Raw genomic sequence first — 22,385 nt, 5'->3', positions numbered from 1 at the left:
GCAACCTCCTCATATCCAGTTGTTGGGAAACACTAATACATAAGGTGCTGTGAAAAACAGGGAAAATAAGTCACATAATCCCTTGTATTGCAAGCTCCAGCTTAGTTTTTGGTGTAGACAAGCTGTGATCAGTTAACTTGTGCTGCCGCTCTTTGTGGATTTAGACAACTGAATGTAACAAAAAATAAGCAGATGTTTAACAAGCTACACGGCTGATTTCCCACCACCGGAAACTATAGAGGTTGTATTAAAGGTTTAATTCAGTGAATGAATCTAATCTCTCTCTGCATCCAACATACTGTCTCAGAAAACTGCAAAATGACAAATTCAGCCTGCACTAAACTGATTAGTACAGTTTCAGAAAAACATTAAATCTTAGTTCATGTTAATGTTTAGAGATGAATGAACACATACTGTGCAGTTTGTGTTTTTTGGGATATTTATTGAGCTGTTTAAAAAGCTGCATTTGAAATTATGAGCCACGTAAAATGTTACTTTGCTGATGGTTTAACCTATTCTGTAGTGCTAGTTAGATGCTGAAATGCAAACTTTTTGCATCTGCATTAATTGCTAAGTAATTCAAGGAGATTCCACAGCATGTCTTTCATCCCGTCTTCCTTCTCTCAGCCCAACCAGTCGCAGCAGATGGCCCCGCCCCTCCCCTCCGAGCCTGGTTCTGCTGGAGGTTTCTTCCTTTTAAAAGGGAGATTTTCCTTCCCACTGTCGCCAAAGTGCTTGCTCAATGGGGGTTATATGATCGTTGGGCTTTTTTCTCTGTATGTATTATTGTAGGGTCTACCTTACAATATAAAACGCCTTGAGGTGACTGTTGTTGTGATTTGACGCTATATAAATAAAACTGAATTGAATAGATGAAACACCTTTCTGGATCATTCTGGTTAACCCCTTCCTGTACCTATTTCTGCAGTAGAATAGGTGGTTTAATTGCTGTGCTCGTTAGGCTGCTGTCAGCTTTGCACTAAACTAAAAAACTGAAAGAAACATGTTGTGAGTGCGCTCTTCATTACAGTAGTTTTTCATATCAGTGTGAGGCCTGCAGCCTAGGTTTACACTGTTAACTTAAGTATGTGAAACCACATCTCAGGACATACTGAAGTAGTAGTAGTAGTGTACCGAGCAGTAAACAGTATTACTTTATTAGTAAAGTTAGTAATTAAGTGAAATAATACACTTTTTGTGAGTAAAAATCCCAACACTGTTGGTCACTCCACTAAGTGGTGTCATTAAACGGGAGCTTGGCAACATAATGACGTTTTTGGATTTTAATTGTTTTTTATTTTAATTCTTGAAGTTTGCTAATGTTGGTACATAATTTACCACCCTGCCCTCTTGGCCAAATATGATCACTCCTGGGCCCAACAAACAAAAAAACCAAAAACCCAATGTGGGGTAGTCAAAATGCTATAATTGAGACTTCAAAACACAAAACAGGAAGATGAAGTTACATGACAAAGACCATCTTTTACGTACAGTCTATAATGGCAGCAGTGCTGGTGAGAGATGACATGGCTTAACCAAAACAGTGAAGCTGCATAACCCAAACGCTGAGCTGAAAGAAAAACATGTTCCAGAGTTGAGAAGAACTATCATATACTTGTAATTCTGTGTGAGCATTGAACTTTACGTTATTTGTGCAGTTAACAATATTAATCTTTCAATAAGTGCAGTTTTAATGTCAATTTAAATCACATGTCGATTGGTGTGTCTTAGTTGTAAAGACTAGTGTTCTGACATACAACACTAAAACCGCATAAATAAACAGTAAAATAAAATTAAACCGCTGAATGGGGAGTCCTTGCATTCCCAGTACAACCGACTGGAGCTGCAAAAGTACACTATTTAATAAGCAACAATAGAGTAACAGTGTGAACATGCGTCAGTGGCTTAGTGTTTTGTTATCAGCCTCCATATTCTTCATAGTATATATCACTGCAGCAGCACAGAGCCGTGAGTTGTTTTTCCATAGAATTTTATTTCCAAAAAGCAGTTGGAGAAAAGTAAAACAAGCGAGTCAAGTACAACAAAACAAATCCCTGAAAGGGAAGAAGTAAAAGCTGATAATGACAGAAGGCCTGATGATATATACAACAGCAGACATCATTTTGGTGTTGCAGTACCAGTGAATCACTTGACAGACTCATGGTATTCTTCACATAAGTTCAAAACAAACAGCAAAATAAGGATTTTATTTCAATGGACAGAGAAGGTTCTAAAAGTCAGCTAAGGCACACAGAGCCTCCCCGAAAAAACAAAAGAAAAAATCAGAACGACGGGGAAACGTCAGTCAGAGAAATTTGTGCAACAGTTGCTCAACAATACATTCCAGTAAGAACAACAACAATCTGGCATGTGATTTTCTCTGAGAGGCAAATAGGACAAGGTCGTTGTCACAGCTGTCCAAAAACACTGAAACAGGTTATGTACTTTGATCAATAAACACCATCAATTCACTATTTGTGCCCAATTATCAACACTTTCAATGTCATTTTACCACATCTGTATTTACACGTACAATACCCTTTAAACATTATTTCGATACAAAATACCTATGTACATCCTCTTCATTTGTTATTCATTTTTGTTACAAAATAGGACTTTCACATTTAGTTACATTGAATTATTTCACTTTTTCCAAAACGGTCATTGAGCTTACATCATAATGTACTGTGTGATGTAATTGTACAGAGCATGATGGCACTAGAAAGTGGAAAACAAAGCCGCCCTTTACAACCTAACCCCGGAAACGATGCAGATTTGAGAGGAAGGAGAGATAGCAATCGTAATACACACATCTGACAGAGAGGCAAGGTGAACTTGACATTAATGAACAGCAATGTCTGCTAATTAGCCTGTTCAAAAGCACTCATTTAGCTCATGTGATGACTAAACAATGTTGACAATCACAGATTGAAAACCTAATTGGCTTCAGAGGAAACTTATTTCAAGTTAAAACAAATATGTGACCGCACCTCTTATTGTGGTACAGTGCCATACTTAGTGTAATTAGGTTGTCTCAAATGTCCAGAGATTGTCTTGATGAGAGAAAAAGTACTTTAAATGTAAATAGGGTTGCAAAGGCGCGACAGACCCGATCCAATAAATTAGTCACTTTATAATCAAGAGATACAATATGATATTCACTTGAAATTGTACATTATTGTCACAGCATGAAGATCACTACCACTCAAACCATTCTGAAACCGACGGCGACCATTAAACACCAAAAAAAGCACAGTTTCTCCTACAAACAACGTCCAGTGTGTTCGCTAGTGAAGACTGCTTTTGTTCAGCTTTTCTGTTTTTTGCTCAGGTTGTTAGGCAGCTGACCTTTTACCTTACAGGTCAGAGTGGCTTTCTCTTGTGATGCACTTGGCAAACGGCCACGTAAGAAACCCAAGACAAGAAGATCTATTCAGACAGGACAACACTGACTAACACATAGGTGCGGGCCATAAAAAGGTACAGTATAAGTTTGGGGTGTTGGCCTTTGTAAATAAAGGCAGCTTTCTTTACAAAAAAATATTTATCGAGCTGCCAAGGCAGCGTTGCAGTTATTTAGTCACTGACTAAAAATATCAGTATTTATAGAAACTTATAAATAAATAGCGACTTCATGGACCTCCCCGCCCCCACCCCCCTCCATCCACACCATTTTTGAGACTTAGTGTAGAATTATGTACAACATAAAGTGGTGTTCAAATAACTGGAATAAAGAAAAAGAAGGCAACACGTAAAACCAGGACAATACGTTTAAGGTTAATGTGACATAGTTTTGTTTCAAGTTTGAGGCAAGTTGGTTAAAAAATAAAAGAACAGCTCTCGTTCTGTCCTCTGGGTGTTTTGTTTGTGTGGAAAACTGCACCGTGGAAATGCTAAATCTCAAAATGCTATCGTACAACTATGACAAAAGAAGCATTTATGAATTTAGTACATTTTTAACACTAAAATGTCTACATGAAATTCCTAATAGAACCCCGTAGCCTCCAATTACTCTGAGAAAGTGACTGTACTTGTTTTCTTCTCTGTTTTTTGCAGTTTTACAACAAAATGTGACTTGTGAAGATTTAGCCAAGCAACAAAACGTTCAACAATCTAATCAGGCACTGATATGAACTACGTTTTGAGTTGTTCTACTCATGTACAAACTTAAGAAACTTAAAAATGAGAAATTTGCTTTTACTGACGATATGTTTGAGTGGGCACAAAATAATCTGTTCAACTGGGGATATGTGAATACTCACACACTGTGTCATTTTGTTGGTGCTGACATAAACTCTAAGTAGGCACATTTAATTCAGTACCCAGCTATCTTCTTGTGTATGTCTTAATACTAAGGCCTTATCGCAGCAGAACCTGGTCTGCTAGTAGTGTCGATAGCCCGCACTCACTTGACCCATGTGCCCTGTGCGAGGCATTAAAAGCTGACTTTATAATTCACTCAGCAGCCAAATAAATGCTTAAAAATTGCAATGTTTGATCACAGTAAAACTCAGCCGTGAGAAGAAAAATAAATACACAGAGAAACTGAAAGCAAAGCCAGCATAATCCCCTAAAAAAGGAATATTGTGGGCGGAAAATGTTCCCCTGCGCTTTCTGTCCCCCCAAAATCCACTTTTTCTTTTGATTTCAACATCTTCCGCGAGAGATGGAGAACACTCACCCCCCTGTCATCTGCAACAAACACCTCAAATAAATAAAGATAAACAGTGCCACGACCTCCTGTCCAGCTGGAGGCCTTGCTGCTACCTGATACGACCATTGGCACGAGGTGCTCCCAGCTGAGATTTGGGGTCTGGGCTCATGGAGCTCCACGGGCTCTTGGGGCACGCCTGCATGACAGGACAGGCCGTAGGGCCCACAGCACAGACGTCAGCTGCCTCCCACAACTCGCCCACCAGGCTGTCTATCCAACGCTCGAGCTCAGGGCCGGTCAGGGCCGCGTTCCTCTTGGCCTGCTCCACGTAACTCAGACTGACAGGGATGTTGAGCACCGGGTTGAGGCCGTGGAAACTCTGCTCCATGTAGCTATTCTTAGCTGGCCCATTGTGGAGCTTCAGAGTATCCTCTGGAGGTTTGTGGGAAGCAAGAAAGAGAGAGCAGACAAAGAAGTTATAGACAGTGAACAAAAAAGGTGGTAGTCAGTGGTCAAAAATGCAGATTGGATTGCAGAAGGGGGAAAAAGTTGGGCATGGAGAAAAGGGGGAAAAGGGAAAAAGTACAATATCAAAGAAGTGAACATGACTTTCTTTCTTATTATCTTAAAAGTGTAAATTGGATGCTTGCATTGATTTTTTTTTTTTTACAACTGGACCCTCTAAATCTTCTCTTTTGATGTGGTTTGTTAGGCTACTGCAGTGCTGACTTTCTGGAAACAGTGAGAAATATTCAAGACATGAAGTCATCCTTTCTTCCCATGACGGTTATGCGCTGAAGGAAGATGGTAAACATAGACAGAACTTCTCCTTAAAACACCCTCTCCACCCTGAGCTCCAGTGAAGCTTTAAATTCCTCACTGCCACTCTAACTGGGGTGCTAGCCATCCCTTCTAACACAAGCTTCCTCTCATCCAGATGTTAGCAGACTTCAGCACTTTTTGCACACTGATGACAGAAAGATGCAGTCTGACATGGCAGTGGCCAACCAATGCCAGCCAGCTTTGTGGCAGCAGCGTGCAGTATGAAGTCATGCATCTGTGTAGAGTTTTTGTATATGCATGCGTCTGCTGCTCGCTCTCTTTGCGCATGGAAGGCCACATCGTAAAGTTTGACTGGCACACCATTTAGGAGGGAAACCTGATGTCAGCCATGGCAATAAATTATATGTGGACTCATGAAATAGCTAATAACCAAAGAACACATTACAACACACATCAAGAAAAACAAAAACAAGATTATTACATAATAACTATAAATTAAACACAAACATTATTAACTTAGCGGGTCTAATAATTATGTAGCCTTACGTCATAAATTTTAAAGACAACTTTATTTTCCGTCAGCCACTTCGGGTGATGCATCAGTTAAAGACAAACGTCCGGATCCAAAGTAAGCTAAAGAGATGCCCCACATCGCTCCCCACGTCCAACACTAACTAATAATATTTCATATTTACAGCATATTGATGCACTGAATTTCTGCTTGCAGTTTCACAGCTGACATGTTTATCTGTAGCAGACTCGATGTAAACACATGACCTTGTAGTACCATATCACCCCATTAGAGCACTTTGCTCTCGCACTGCAGGCGTACTTGTTGTTCCTAGAGTATTTAAAAGTAGAATGGGAGGCAGAGCCTTCAGTTTTCAGGCCCCTCTTCTGTGGAACCAGCTTCCAGTTTGAATTGAGCAGACAGACACTATCTCTACTTTTAAGATTAGGCTTAAAACTTTCCTTTTTGCTAAAGCATATAGTTAGGGCTGGACCAGGTGACCCTGAATCCTCCCTCAGTTATGCTGCAATAGGTGTAGGCTGCTGGGAGATTTCCATGATGCATTGAGTTTTTCCTTTTCAGTCACCTTTCTCACTCACTATGTGTTAATAGACCTCTCTGCATTGAATCGTACTTGTTATTAACCTCTGTCTCTCTTCCACAGCATGTCTTTATCCTGTTTTCCTTCTCTCTCCCCAACCAGTCATAGCAGATGGCCCCGCCCCTCCCTGAGCCTGGTTCTGCTGGAGGTTTCTTCTTGTTAAAAGGGAGTTTTTCCTTCCCACTGTCGCCAAAGTGCTTGCTCATAGGGGGTCATATGATTGTTGGGTTTTTCTCTGTATGTATTATTGTAGGGTCTACCTTATAATATAAAGCACCTCGAGGCGACTGTTGTGATTTGGCGCTATATAAAGAAAATTGAATTGAATTGAATGTTGTATAAGAGGAAATGAGAATGTAAGTGAAGTGATTCAAAAATGTCAGCTTTACCACAATCTTTATATTAATCTTTAGTCTGCTACAAATTACAGTAAAAGTTACAGTAAGCTGTGTCCTGCCACAAAGTACGGCTATAGCAGAAAAATTAAAGCAGCTTTTCTTTGATGTCCATGGATATTTTACTTTAAACCAAAATTTTCATGGTTCCCCGCTTTAAAGTATCTAATCAGAGTTTAAAAAGTGCTCGATCCTTCTGAGGGAGCTCTTTCAGCTCCCAGCCCAACTTAATGTGTATAGCTGGCTTGCAATATTAGACACATTTATTCCAAGTGCAAGTGTAATCTTTGTATCGTACTGAATATTTCTGCTTCACTGCATTGACTGTATATTTTACTTTTTACTATCTTACACTTACCTGATAGCTGGAATCAATGGTTACTTTATTACCGAATCCTATATTTAAGTTTTAATAAGCTAAATGTATTGAAAAAAACAAAAACCTAAAAACCTGTGTTGACCATTAACATAGCTTTGTCTGTTCTGTTTCATGTCTCACTTATAATAGATTCTTAAAATAAGTGCTTTTAAAAATAGAAACAGAAACTGCAGATTTAGAAAATATATTAAATAGATTTTTTTAGGTTAAAAATACAACAAATACAATGTTTCAATGTTACTTTAAGGAAAGAAAAAAAAATCCAAAATTCAAAATACCTGGGAGCATTGTGGTATTTACTATTTCTTGATGCACTGTAACAGAGGTTCAGTGTGTAACTGTAAGAAGGCCCTTTGTTTTGGACAAAAAGACTGAGCTCACGCAGCAGCCCATCTAACCGTGATATTTATAATATCACCATTTTTTATTAATATTCCTCTTATTCTTGTAGCCAGTGTGCCACAGAGATTCAGGTGAAAAATAAAAAATGCCATGTGCTGTTCCCCTTTATCATTAAAAAGCTCAGTGAAATTATTAAACAGTGAAAGACATGATTATGCCAAAGCTGGCGTCTCAGCTCTCATGTGACTTTCAAAGCAACTTGGCTGCTTATGGATTACAAGACTGCAGTGCTGCCCCTTATCCATGCTGACTGATTGATTTAATTGTGTCACTGTTTTCGGAGGGCTAAGTGCACTGTTGTTTAACACTCTGCTTAGTATGTATGAGCAGCTCGCTGGGTTATTAGGGTTGACTTGATGACAAATAACCAGGGTCTACCGAGGCCCAGAGGCTTGATTAGAAAGGGCATCGCTGCAAATGCAAGGCTGTGTGCATTTGTGTGCGTGCCTGTGCAGACATTTCGAAACACCTAAATCAGCAATCGCTTCTTTTAGACGTGACCTGTTGTGTAAAGAGTGCGATATAAAACTGATCCCATTCAGTCCTTTGAGCTGATATTGTCATGTGGGAATCACTGCAGAAATTTAAAAAAAGGACACTTAAGAAAATTCATGAAGACTGATTTTTATCAAAGTGATCTCATCAGTTCTGCTTGATTATTATTATTATTTTAAAAGCACAATGAGCTTCGTGGACCATATTCTTAAAGCCAGCTTATATCAGCTGATTTCTACACTTTCACGCATCCAATTGGCAGATCTCATGTAAGGCTGCCTATTAACCTTGCTTTAATCTGCCTGTGATTGTTCCACATGTATAAGCCCCTTTACAAGCCACTTCCACAGCAATTCTGCCTGTCGTACTGCGTATGACTCAATCTGTTGTGACTGATGCCTGCTTTGTTCGGTATGAACATGTTGCTTCTGGTCTCTTCACCTCTGGCCTTCCATGGATGCATAAATAAGTGTAAGGAGGTTCCACAAAAGAGCCAAACTCCTGACTAAAATTGGACTTTTAGGGCTCTCTGAGACTCGGTATGTCGACTTCATAAAATGTTCATCGCCAAGCAACTACAGATGTCCTTTGAAACATAAAGTAAAGTATGACAGTATAATGACAGAAAACCCAGAAAACACACCACAAAATTACTACCCAAGTCTTTTTTATGACACGGTTTCACAAAGACTCAATATTATATGCATCACAAACTGTGGTGCTGTATTGAATTGCACTTTCAAGGTCCATAAAGTAATTGCAGAGCTTCCACTAAACCTCCACGAGCAGAGAAATGTTTGACATTTAGAAAAACACCCTTTGTATTTTTTTTTTGATGAATGGTCATCTTTTGTTGAGGAATAGCACATCAGTGCAATATGCTTAGTAAGGCTACTTTTGAAAATAACACAATCAATAGTAATTTTATGCTAAAGCTGAAACAAATGGCAAGTGCTACTTATACATGAGCCTTCTACCACAGAGACAACTTGAATCTCTTTCTCACCTTGTCGTATGGGCTGGTGTTTGTTATAAGCCAACGGGGCAATGAGGAAGCGCATCTCCGCTACAGGACTCCAGTGATGCAGGATGCGGACGTTCCACACACCGGGCCGCAGAGGCTGGTTGAGCGGTGGGCGATAGTGGGTAAACTCGGCGCTTGCATCAATCAAAATGTCATAAGTGGCTGCGATGACGTTGGTAGGGTCGATCCACACAACCGTGACGGTGACATTCGGCCCTTTAACCCACTTCTGCATGCCCACCGTCTCATCCATGGGACCCATTAGGCCGCCAAAGTTTCTGAAAATGCGTTCTTTGGCATCCCATTCTGTCCCGATCTGCCCCAGAAGAGAAAGAATAGGCACGTGAGTTGGTGATAGGCTGGGGTGAGAACAAAGACAAGCAGAGAGATTACAGCAAAAACGCACAGGAGCTGCTGCAACACATTAAAAACATTTAAGTGGGGGAAATGGTTTGTTATTCATAAAAATGCAAAAGGCAACGACCTTTTTCAACTTTTCTGGACAGTTTAAAATATTGCAGGGAGTAATGTGCAGCCTGCAGGTGTGAGGCTGCAGCGAGGTAACCAACTCCCTTTCATAGTGCTCCTGTGCTGTTTTGCAGTAATGACACACCATCACTGTTGCTCACAGAATGATGAAAAAGCTAATTACAGATTGAGTCTTTATTTAAAAAACAAAACATTTTGATTTAATGGCCACCGAATTCTGTAACCTGTTGTCAATATATCAACTAGTTGAGTGATATCTCAACTATGTTATCATAGGGAGTCATTTTAAGTATGCATTTTTTATTTAAAAGCCCTGCACTTCAGCCCTACTCTCAACACAGCTGTTATATACTATTTTAATCTGCAAAAGCTGACAAGTCTGATTCTTCTGACAAGCACTTTTAAGTAAATTTGGCTACAGTTTTGCTATTATGACTGACTCTATGAGGCTAAGGAGTCATGCTGAAAAAAGATATCTCAAAGGGGTGAAAACCAAACGCACTCCCGTTTCACACAAAGACAAAATCAGAAGGCAGTGAACACCAACACCAGTGTGAACACTATTTGTCTCAAACAGAAACAACAGTGGAGATTATTAAAACCCTAAATAAGTAAAAAATCTCAAATAGAGGAAGACACAGATTATATGCAGAGACAGGGAACTGCAGCTTTTTGACGGATAAAAAAAGCATCTAGGGAGAAAAGCTCAATAAAAACTGGGTTTCAATGCTTCCACAAAATCAGAGAAAGCGCTTTTCTTTGCGTGAATTTTGAGATAAATAAATTTAACAAACTGTAGCAGTAAGTCAAATATATCTTTGGCGAGTTAGGAGACATACAGTGCCTCTGGCTGCAGAAGCTGCCAGCCTGCAAAACACTGGAGGGCTGCCAATGGAACAATGAGCCACTTTAAGATTATAATGTCCTCTAAGCTTACATAATTAACATTTAGAATACACATGTTTGCAGGTTATTGGTTATGTCTTTCTAACTTATATTTTGCCAAAAGTCCCGCTACAAAACATCCCGCAATAAGAAAGAACAAACGAGATCCAGCGGTAAGACAGACAAATCATAACAATAGGAACACAATTACAGTAATTGTGTTTAATATCTTTGCTGTGGTCAACTTAAAAAAAGTCATCTAAATTGCAAAACTGTGAGACAGAGTGATAGAGAGGGAGGCGCACACACACACACACACACACACACACACACACACACACACACACACACACACACACACACACACAGGCTCTGACAATAAAAGATGTCTAGGGTGTTTGCAGAAATGTGAGAGGGATGGCGGCTTTAAGAAGCGCTCATCCTTACAATAGTAGCTGATTAACACAGCCTCACCCAGCCGGACGATCAATGCCTGACTGGAATTGACTCTGCATTAGGTCCTCTGAGAACTGCGATTACCATGTACAGTATAAATAGACACCACTTGCATAAATGAGACACGCACAGAAACACAAACATGTTTTGTCATCAGTTAAAACACACCTCACTTTCCTCTCAATTATTGGACTGACCTCTGCCATATCTGCCCCTTGGACCTTGCCCCTTAAATTACTAATCAGCTCTCTTGTCCTGCACCTCTGTAGCTCATTACTTTATTCAATACTGATTCGCTAATGCACACTAACGCTCATATAGCTAGCAACACTCTCCTTCAAGGCCCCAGGAGGAAGTTAAAAGGAGCAGTTGGAGAGAAATAACACCGTTTTCCACTACCAGGAAACTTGCAGATGGCTGTCTAAACTGAGCTGTAAGAAGAAGATTGTGACAGTGTTCACGTGCCTAGAGGGGAACCCTCTGAGACCTGCTTCTAGTTCTTGCAGTTTATTGAGCATCTACTATGCGCAATATAAAATATGCACATCTGCATTCCAAGTTGCATTTTTTTCTAAGCCGTTTCAGGTCAGACGAGTGGGCAGTCTCCTTCCACAGACTTCTGTACCAAGTTAATAAGATGCACAGGCAACTTGCCTGACTGCTGTCTGGCCTCATGACCAAAGGTCAGGGTCTATCCTGGTTACAACAGAAATACTGGACAGAAGGCCATTTTTACCACAAAAGTGTAAAAAAAAAAAAAAAAGTATTGAGATGTAACTTTAACACGTACCACCCACAAAAACAGTTTTGCAATCCAAACAAACTCTTCTAGGAGGACGAATACACCCTAACGCATCACAAAAACTGCTCAGTAACACAAACAAGGCCTCACGGCCTTCAAACTCCCCAGATATTAATCCAATACAGCATCAGTTGGATGTGCCGGAACATGGACGATCCTTTGCCAACATCCCGAGGCCAGACACCACACTACAAGCCAGAACTACTTAACTTAATGTTGTGACTGCTTGGTGTATAAACTGATCTGCTGTTTATTTATACAGAACACTTGAGGTCTTTTTGCAAAGACATGGCAGTGTTTTAACAATAGCAAAAGTTGGCTGGAACATTTTAACTACATTCATTTTATTGTTTTAAAGACTGCAATTATTGTTTTCCACTAACATATTTCTCTCCTGGTGATGACGTTCAAGGTATATCTGTGGATAAGAGATGGAACCAGTACCAGAAAACTCTTCCTTCGAGTATGAAAGTAGGTCGAACAGGGATTAACTTCCTGCCTACTTCAGCCTATAGCTTACGATGACCTCCACACTCAACCTGTCCCTTGGTGCTCCTACCCTATAAGCTTTGGCTTAAGACCAACACTCAATCAAGGCTTATGAGTGCTAACCAAGTCAGGGGCTCACGACCTTCTTTCGCTTATAGCTGTACTTAGAAGAACACGCTTAGGTGGAACAAATGCTGATCTGGCAACCTCATTGTGGCTCTACGCTCTTTGTCCAATTACTACATTTTTCTACCAGTCTGTTCACTCACACTTTCCACCCAATTGGACCATTTATTCAGATTTTCCGCTCTTAACCAGCAATTACTAACAGCCTCTGCTACGTTTGAAACATTTAGCCCTCATTTATCGTCTGCTGTTGACCTGACAAAAAACAAAAATAAAAAAACTTGATAATAACCTGGATTACTTTTCCCAAATTCATTGTTCACCATTATTACCTGTATTACTTGTTTCATGCTCTGTACCTGACTTAACAGAACGCATAAAACACTCTATTTCATAATCCAGCTACAGTTCATTTTTTCTCTGTGACCCAGTAACCCTGTAAACCTCTTCTCCATGTCATCGGGCAGTCGGTGCCTATAGTTTGACACTTCCATTAAATAAGTCTGGTCAGTTTTATCAAGCAAGGTCATGGACAGTCCCACTCTACATCTGGCCCTGCTTAAAAACATAGGGCACAAATGCCCCTCGAGGCTGCATTTGCAGGCTTATTAGGGACACTTTTTGGAGTGGTAATCAAATACAGGTGTCTACTAGCAGCACCAGAGGACTCTCCGGGGGCACACATTACGCTACCGAGGCAAGATGGAAGGACCCTAATAAACATGCACAGTGATGCAATGAGTAGAAAACAAGAGAAAACAAGACAATTTCTGTTATAAAAGCACAAACTGGAGTTATTCTTGGACATGTTTTTCTGGAGCTAAACGTTTCTAGACGTTATCCAAAAAAAGAAAAATGCAAACATCTGACACGAATGGGACAATAAATGATTTGTGCTATTGTGAGAATAGTCCATGTACCAGTCCAGTAAATTTAAAGGTAGTTACATCATTGTCCAAATTTCATGTGTGGAAGAAAAAGCAGAGTGGGATGAGGCCGGATGAAACCCACGCAAACAAAGGAAGCACATGCAAACTCCACACCAGATGTCCACCTTCTTGCTGTGGACATCTGGACAAGCTGCCAGTCTATTGCAGGAGTGACACAGACATCTGTCCACTCACATCTACAATGAGTTTAAAGTCTATCAGCTAACTAAACACCTACATGTCTTTGGGACGTAACGGGAATAATGGAGAGAATGGGAAGCGCTCCACAAAGAAAGGTCGCAGCTGTTTCAAGCTAAAATGCTCAAAAATGCATACACTTTGTCAGAAGCATTACTCTTGCTTTTCTACATTGTATTCTGTTACATTACATCATAATATGTTGCTACTCTTTTTTCCTCCCATGTATGTCCACATAAATTATCTAGACTGTGGTGGAATGAGGACGTAATCTTCAGTTAAAGTTAGTCATGGTGCTGTAGGATTTATGCACAGCTTAAAATGCCTCTCAATGTCAAATCTGACTTGAGGTGAAATACTGGTTTTTAATGTGCAGGTTTTAAGCGGTCCTGTACTAAAGTGCTGTAAAAAAGGCCTATAAAGGCAGCAACAGGGGAGTGAAAAGACATATCTGTCTTTCTTTATATCCAAAGGAGGACAAGGAAACCATTGTTAAGCCAACCATATGGTTTATCTAGCAAACCCCAGTATATAGCTATAGCATAATGGTCCATATCTACAAATTTGAGAAAAGGCAGTGCGCTGCTGCAGCTACGCCGTGCTGTCGTCTTGTATTTTGAATGACAGATGGACAAACTGATTGACTGACAGCCACTACACAGTGCTAGACAGAGAATGTTTTCTCAGGCTGAGCATTCAGATAAAAGCCACAGCTCACATCACTTCTCTGTCACTCACGGTTTCATAGGTTAGACAGACAAACAGGGCTTAGCAAGAGGGAGCCACACGTCGGCCGGGCGTCTGCATCCCTTCGTGTTCAGAATGAGAGCGCCGCAAAAGGTCGAACGTGGTCAAAGTGTATCCAGGTGCACGAGCATTGTCCGCGGGCACAAACAAATTTGTTCGCAAATTTGTTGACATTTCTGCCTCCTACTAAAGCTCTGCACGATAAAAGCAGAGAAAAAGGTCAATTTGCATTCACTCAGTTAATTTTGTCCTTTTTAAAAAGACACTCTGTGGCTGTCACATCACAGCCGAGCGGCTGTATCCTAAACAGGCGTTGTGGTAAACAGAAACACACATTAACATAACAAGACAATCAAGGGAAGCATTCCAGTGTGAAGGTGAGAAGACGTTCTATTAGGAAACAACAAATAAGCAGCACATGAAGCGCTCATCCCTGTAAACTGGGATGAATTCAATCAATTTACATTTTACAAGGCCATTACAGGCACCAGTTTAATTGTGTGGAGATGCACTGCTATGAGTCTTGGCAAGGGCGATATATGAGGTCACCATGGCAATGAGCTGTATATCTCACCTCTAATTATATGCCGAGGAGTGTGTTTTTGCTGTGTGCTGCTCAGAGTTTTAATGGAACTCATTTTCTGACACTGGCAGCAGCTGACTGATTGTTTTGTGACTCACGCCAAACAAGCGAATTCAAATTAAAAATGAATGCAAGGGCATGCAGACTAATATGCTGACTCACCTCTGCGAACTGCAACCTGCTGAATGTGCTCGTAGGAGGAGTGGTTAACTTGAAGTTCTTTGTGGGTGCCACCCAGGTCTCCATGGTCTCCAGCTTGCTTGTTGCCAGGTTAGTAGCATGGTGCTTGACCAGATAGCCCTGGAACTGGTCTGACTGGAAGTAGAGATGCACTGATACTGGGTGGCCCATGGGGAAATACCTGATGGAGCGTTGAGAAAATGAGAATCCATTAGCAAACCCGATACCTTCTGACCTACCTACTTGACGGTGCTGCTTTTCAGAGCTGATACTGTAAGGAGAGGAGAATATCAAGATTCATGTGGATAAGGTCTGGGGGGCCTTGGACATGCTAATGTGGCTGGATGCTAATGAATGCTTGCCGTGAAGGTTAGTGGAGAGTCAATGTGCTGTGTGATTGTGTGACACGGCCGACATTAATTCAATGACCTTTAACAGAAATCCAATTGGTAAAAGACATGTGTCAACTAGGCAGATAATTCCCAAACCGCACTGCTTGCGAGTTGCTGTGTCCACACTTTGTGGGTTCATGACTGCTGCTGCAGTAGATCTCAGATCAGATATTAACTTCTGAGTAAACAACAAAGTTTCTTGTGCTACAATGTGCTGCTTTAACATGTGCTCTGAAGTGGAAGGGATGGCATTAAGAAGGCACGTGACAGGCGGCACCACAGTGGTCTGAAAATTACAGAATAGTCATGGGCTGCATTGGCAGCATATTCAGATTAGTCACAGATGCGCGCACGCACACACACACACACACACACACACACACACACACACACACACACACACACACACACACACACACACACACACACACACGAACAAAACCCAACTAAAGCATTACAAGACAGCTGAACAAAGTTGAACTGGGTCATCCAGTCAGCTGAAGCTGAATAAAGGTCTTGCCCCTCTGATTAGTCTGTTGTTTATTTGTGTGTGTCGCTTCATACGTGACAGAGGGTCTGCCCTCAGGGCAGCCAGCCGGAGTGACTTCTGGAAAAACAAAAAAGGGGCCAGGGCAGGCACTGCTGGGGAGCACGCTGCAGCTGCTCTCTGCACACGTCCTGAGTCCTTCTCGCCCAGATTTCTCATCCTTCTGCTTCCTTAAACTCCTCTTTATTCCTCCTTTTTGGTTGCACAGCTTAACACACACAAACGCACATCCACGCACTGTTTCTCCCTGCTCCCCTGTGCCTATGGCCTCATCAGTATTCCAGTAAAGGACCAGGAGTCAACCCGTCCTGGTAAATGCTACCCTGACAAGCAGAACAGCAAATATTTACACTCACAAGAATAGCCTTGCACACTCCCTCCACTCCAGCTCCTTTTCCCCGAGTCTTTCTCTTTTTCTCCTCTTCTACATTTTCACACCTGCTTTTTCCTCCCTTCCCCTCATCGCTCTTCTTCCTTCATTCTGCTTTCTGTCCCATCTTTCCCAAAAGAGACGTGGCTGCCAGTGTGAGAAGCAGAGAGCAGGGGGCAAGGGCGTAGCCTGCACAGAAGCTCCATTCAGGCTTTTACTCCACAATCTCTCCAATTGAGTCACAGCAGGCTGCTAAAAGAGCCAAATCACTCTCTGTGTCCATTTTTCTCTCTCTCTGCTGCTCAGGTCTCACAATGAAGTTGACCCATCCATCTGTTGGAAGCACATCTGAATTTGAAATGCATGCAAAACACGTGGCCACACACACACAAACACATTCACACACGCACACCATATGTGAGCAGACTCGAGACATCACACCGACACTTGAAAAAGATATATTTTCAAATGTGAGCTTTGCTGGGGCTCGCTTTAAGCAAAAACGTGATCAGCTTTAATTACTCAGCTCACGAACTAAATTACAGATCAATAAAACTTAAACAGGACAGCTCCAGGCAGGCCTTGCAGAGTGCCAGCACACACATTGTGTGTTTAATTATTACGTTAATAAACCACAGAGTGGTGGAATTACAAAAATCACAAGCAAGCGATTCAGCTGGAAACACTTATGTGACGTAAAACACAAAAGACAAGCGAGGACTGTGAGACCAAGCACTAAGTTATGACATCATATGACGCTATGGAAAATTAAGACCACATTATGAGACTAAAATATCACATCATAACATTTCACACAGCATATCATGTACATGTTCTTTAGGCCCAGCCTGCCTCTCTGATGTGTTATCACTACATAAAAATCAAAGTGAAACACATTTAACATATTTAATGTGCTAAACAAAGAATATTTTTTTCAATATTTCTATTGCTGTCTTTAGTAATCAAAGTGGATAAATGCACATTGTTGCATTTAACACAGTTTTGTACATAAAATGCAGACAGATTATCAATATTCTAATATCGTCAGGTATATACCTTCAAGACTTTGTTACATGTTTTGTATTTACTGTACAGCAGACATATTTAATTTAAAAAACATATATCTTCCCAGTGGTGAAAAGGTGCTGTGAGGATTCCGGGATTACCTCAAAGTGGTTTAGTGTGGTTAAAAAACCTACTGCGTTTTTCAAAGATAGCCAGGTAGAGGTGTTGTCATGCCTCTAATGCAATGCTAATACATGAAAGGTACAACCTGGGACTAATGTTGGGTAAGATTCCAGGTTTACTTTTTTCTAATCCTGTCACTCACTGTGGAAAAAACACACCAGCGGTTACTGTAAAGAAAACCGTCTGTTGTGCTTGTGGTAATTCAAGAAAGAACCCCACATACCAGCGTAATCACTCGTTTTCTCTAAGCTATCAATTATTTAAATGCGGGTACAAGTAGTCGAATAAGCTGAGTGAATAGATTTTTATTTTAGGGAAAATAAACACTTTACCGATGCTATTGTACTGACCTTTATTGCAGTATAATTTCAACCTGGATCCCTTGTTATTGTTAATGATGGCTAAAAACTGTGGGGTGTTGGGTATAAACTTTTCTGTCTTCTCTAGTGGGGCATGAAGGAAAAATGTTTGACAACTCATGCCATCTGCTAATCAACAATATATACTAATCACAAGTTGCTCTCTGATGCATCCAGTGGACTATTAATGTGTGTGCGTGTTAGATAGAAAGCACTTGCATAGAAAGGACATAGAAAAAGAAAAGTGCTTGTATGAATGGGCGAATGAGGCAAGTTGTGTAAAATGCTTTGAGGGCTGAGATAGAGTAGAAAAGCGCTATATGACAAACAGTCTATTTACCATGTATGTTAACAGACACATTAACAGCATCAATTATGAGGCGCTTACCTAAACACAAACAAACCCACACTACACACACACATGCAGATATTTAAAGCATTTCTTTCTGTTTTCTTAATCTATGACCTCTGCCCTCTCAGTGATTGGAAACTAATATAAGTTGTGTGTTTGAAGCCTCTACTTTCTCTCGTTCGTGCAGACACACACACACGCACACCTGTCCCGTGCTCTAGCTCTCTATTTTAACAGATGCACAGTGTTTGAATAACAAGAGCTGTCGCCGCGAGATGGTTTTGAAGTTTGACTTTGAAACCATGCCTTCTTTCACTGCCTGGCTTTACCTACTAGATTTCACAGAACACCCACAATGCAGCGGGGCATCGGACGCCTTGCTATAGTGGGGACTTGCTTGTGAGGAGCAAACTATCTCAGCTCACATGCAGCGCGCGCCAGCTGAGGTAATGGCATTCGTGTTGCCTTCTTCCATCCATCCATCATCCATCCATTCGCTTCCGCTTATCCTTTTCAGGGTCGCGGGGGGCGCTGGAGCCTATCCCAGCTGTCATAGGGCGAGAGTTGCCTTCTTGACTTACTCTATAAACTGCAACTGAAACTGCCTTCGAAGACACCTGATGACTTTTGAAAGTTTCATGAGAGGAAACACAGACTGGCAGCTTGGATGACTCCCAACAAAAGCCACGACAGATCATATCGCCTTTTGCCACCATACGCTGTTCAAACAGCCTGCCTTCATGCTGTTTTCTATTATGTTTTTTTGTTCCTGGTCATGTGGGGCCAAGCTGTGTTAATGTTTGCTGACATCATTAAGGTGTTGTAGGCGTTTGTTTCCTGGATGCACTGAGATACATGGGGCCTTGTGTCGCATGTACGCAAATTAGCAGTTTACGCTTCCCCTTTCTGTTCCACATTAGCATACTGAATTTGTGACTCTTTTGCATACAGGTCTCATCACTGTGCAAATAAACTAAACTGATGAAAGCATATGCTATTAAAAATCCTACTAAAAGACATGAAGCTGAAATGTTCCATTTGCCTGTTAAATATGAACGCATACTGTGGTTTTCCCTTTTAATTTAACCACACACTGTATGTTAACAGCACTCTGGAATTCATGCATTTCCACTAATTATACCCTAGCATAAAGGCCAGCTTTCAATGTTATGACCTATATAGCGTCATTATCTGACGGATAAATTGAGTGTCATATTGTGTTACAAGATGAATAGCATTACCCAGAGTTCCCAGTTGCTGACTGGTACTGTTCATTGTTATCTTATTTCCATGACATGTGATCTATGTGAGATAATGCATCAGCAGACAAACAAAAGGCTTTTGTATACTCTATGTTGTGGTTTCGTATACTACGTGTATGGCTTGCTTTTGACAGCAAAAGCAAACTTGAATGCACCTGTGGATGTAGGTGCAGGTGCGGCGTAATAATAATGATAATGAGTGCGTGTGGGTGTGGCTGGACAGAAGATCAAGGGCCTGAGAACTATTAGCATGCATACATGGACGTCTGCGGGGATTGTGCATTGTGCACATCTTCACTAAACTAACCTGCAGCTGTGATCCTTTGGGTTCCCCTGCAGCGAGGCGGCAGCCCTGGCCAGGCCCAGTCGTGAGAAAGCATGGTAGTACGTTAGCTGCGTGTCGGACAGGCTGGCCACGCCATCTGGCTCGTCGTACACGTTCTCCCAGTATGAGTTCAATGCCAGCGACCCCTGGGGAAATGGTCCAAACAGGTAGGCATCCAGCTGGTTCACTATCTCCTGGTTAACGCTGGCTTCGAACTTCCTGGCAAAGAAGGTGGGCCGCACTGTTTGCTGCAGGCAGAGAGCGTAGGAAGGTGGGGGGAGAGCAAAGCAAAGACGGATGAGATAAAGAGAAGAAAAAAAGGAGAAGATTAAGAAATGGTTGTGCGCCAGGACGTCAGCCGAACAAATGCGATGTGTGAGATATGTGAGGAAGTGACATGTGGGCAGGAAAGAGAATTAGATAGGAGGTAGTATAAAAGTGAGTGAAAGTAGCAGATAAAAATAGGGAAATCATTACCATATGGGTTTGTGAATTAATTATTATGTATTAAATCAAATATACTCTCTCCCAAGACTATCTCTCTATTTCATTCTTTCGCAGTACAAATGGTGTCCTGTACTTTAGCGGTTCCCAGCATCCTGGTCATTGCCCCACAAGGGATGTTAAGATAAACTGGAGGGTTTAGATGAGCTTAAAAGATTATCCCATTAATTTAACACCACAAAATCACCATAGACAAAAATGTCAAACCACAAATATAGTCTTTTCTTCCTCATCGGCTCTGGCGCTTATGTTACCCACAATGAAGCTCTGCTGCCAGTTGGCTGGAAATTTGACTGCGTAGCCTTGTAGCAGCTAATGTAGCCTCAAGTCATTGGCCTCAAGCTGCCACACAGTATTCTGGTAAATTCCTTTCTTTATTGACATTGACATAATTTAAATTTTTTCCCCCTGCAGTAACACAGCTTTATAAAAACAGTTTTCACATGATTGGTAATTTAGTACAAATCCAGACCTGTAAACAGACTTTGATGTGTAAAATAATCACACAGCTGCTTATAAGAACAAAAGAAACTAGAAAACATGTTATATTAACGCCTTATTTATTAATGCATATGATTAATGGACAAATAATCACTAAAAACACTGACATAAAACCCGTAGAAAACCTCACGCTGCTCCTGTGCACGTCACTTCACATCAGCAGATGATCCTACAAATTCTGAAACTTGTGAGGCAGAACAAGCAAATCCACCTGCACGCCAATAACACAGATGTTTAAAGGTTAATCACATTATGGTGCAATTGCTATTGATAGAAGGACTTTGGGTGCATCACTGGACTTGTAAGTCACTTAGGGTATCAGTATCAGACAGCTTCATTATAGTAACTACAGTCAATACTAGTAGACAAAGAAAAGCAAGAACTAGACACGAAGCTATACCCTATAAACATTTGCATGCTTTTCTTTAGTTATCCATTATTTGTCTTTTTCCTTATCAGTTCTTTGCATTAATCGCTCTGCCTAGAATCATCCACTCAAGCCACGTTGTATTTGTCCCTGCCACGCTGTTGGTTATGCAGCTGATGGTGCATCACGAAATCTGCCACCTTCACAGCCTGGCTTCCACACAAAGACATCTTTTAAGTCCTAGACACCAAACTATTCAACCGGCACCAAACACATCGGTGCTACTTGCTAAAAAAGGAGACCAAATCACGCTGTGGCACATTTCTGAGAGATGTGCTTTTTTCTCACAGAAACTGTTGGATGCTTGTGTGGCGTGGCAAAGTACCAGATGTTGCCCTAACACTCAGAGATTGGCTCGAGATATCAAAGGAAATGCAAAGGAGTGGGTTTTAGTTCCCAGACAGTCCTAGAGCTTGTGGGTGTTCTGATATGCCCTCTGTGGAATCATCTGAAAGCAGCAGCCTGTCACAGCCTGTCTTTCTCACATTCTTCCCAAAATGTACCCATTCTAAACACATTACTAAACAAAGACGCACAAAGAGAAAAGGCACATTACACCAATCTTCCTTAATAAAACTCCTCCTCTAATGAGTACAGTTTAAAGTAACTATGGTAGGAAATTGACAGCTGTACTGACTTTAAAAAATTGTTCTGATCTGGAAAACAAATGAAAGTTTTCTATACTTGGCTGTACCGTCTCAAAGAGATTACTTTACGGTAAATTAAGTCCTAGTAATCCCAAGCTCTGGCTTGCTTCTGGAAAGTCTTTTTTCCCAGGATTGGACTTCACTGATACCAAGGTGCCAACCAGACCCAGCGGCAGTGCCAAGGGTAAAGGGTTGGCACTAAACTGAGACTGAGGCTAGACATGCGGCAGACAGCTTTGGCGAAGGGAGAACTGAGCTCCGTGCGCCGACTGGTATATAAAGAAGAGGAGAGATGAAATGACTCACCGTTCTTGAAGGATACGACTTAAAGTGATATTCTGCTGAGGCAGAACATTTGTATTCACTTTGTAATTCAGCTTTAA

The 22,385-nt window shown here is 41.2% G+C and overlaps 1 protein-coding gene across 1 annotated transcript in view; it reads right to left on the bottom strand.

Annotated features, from left to right (window-relative positions):
- Positions 1-1,273: 1,273 nt before the first annotated feature.
- The window catches only part of xylt1 (xylosyltransferase I), an 81,241-nt gene continuing 60,129 nt past the window's right edge, over positions 1,274-22,385 (bottom strand). The window contains exons 8-11 of the mRNA XM_085277744.1: positions 19,906-20,171; positions 15,111-15,309; positions 9,227-9,560; positions 1,274-5,086 (exon numbers count right to left, since the gene is read on the bottom strand). Coding sequence (XP_085133870.1) covers positions 4,764-5,086; positions 9,227-9,560; positions 15,111-15,309; positions 19,906-20,171 — 1,122 coding nt within the window. The 3' untranslated portion in view covers positions 1,274-4,763. The remainder of the gene's footprint in view (positions 5,087-9,226; positions 9,561-15,110; positions 15,310-19,905; positions 20,172-22,385) is intronic.

This window comes from Mchenga conophoros, linkage group LG6 (genome assembly GCF_057382185.1).
Source record: "Mchenga conophoros isolate Kocher_MC1m ecotype Shallow Benthic linkage group LG6, M_conophoros_male_GT1.1, whole genome shotgun sequence".
NCBI classification, from domain to species: Eukaryota; Metazoa; Chordata; class Actinopteri; order Cichliformes; family Cichlidae; genus Mchenga; species Mchenga conophoros.
Note: the sequence above shows the minus strand (reverse complement) of the source record. Positions and strands in the feature narration are given on the sequence as shown.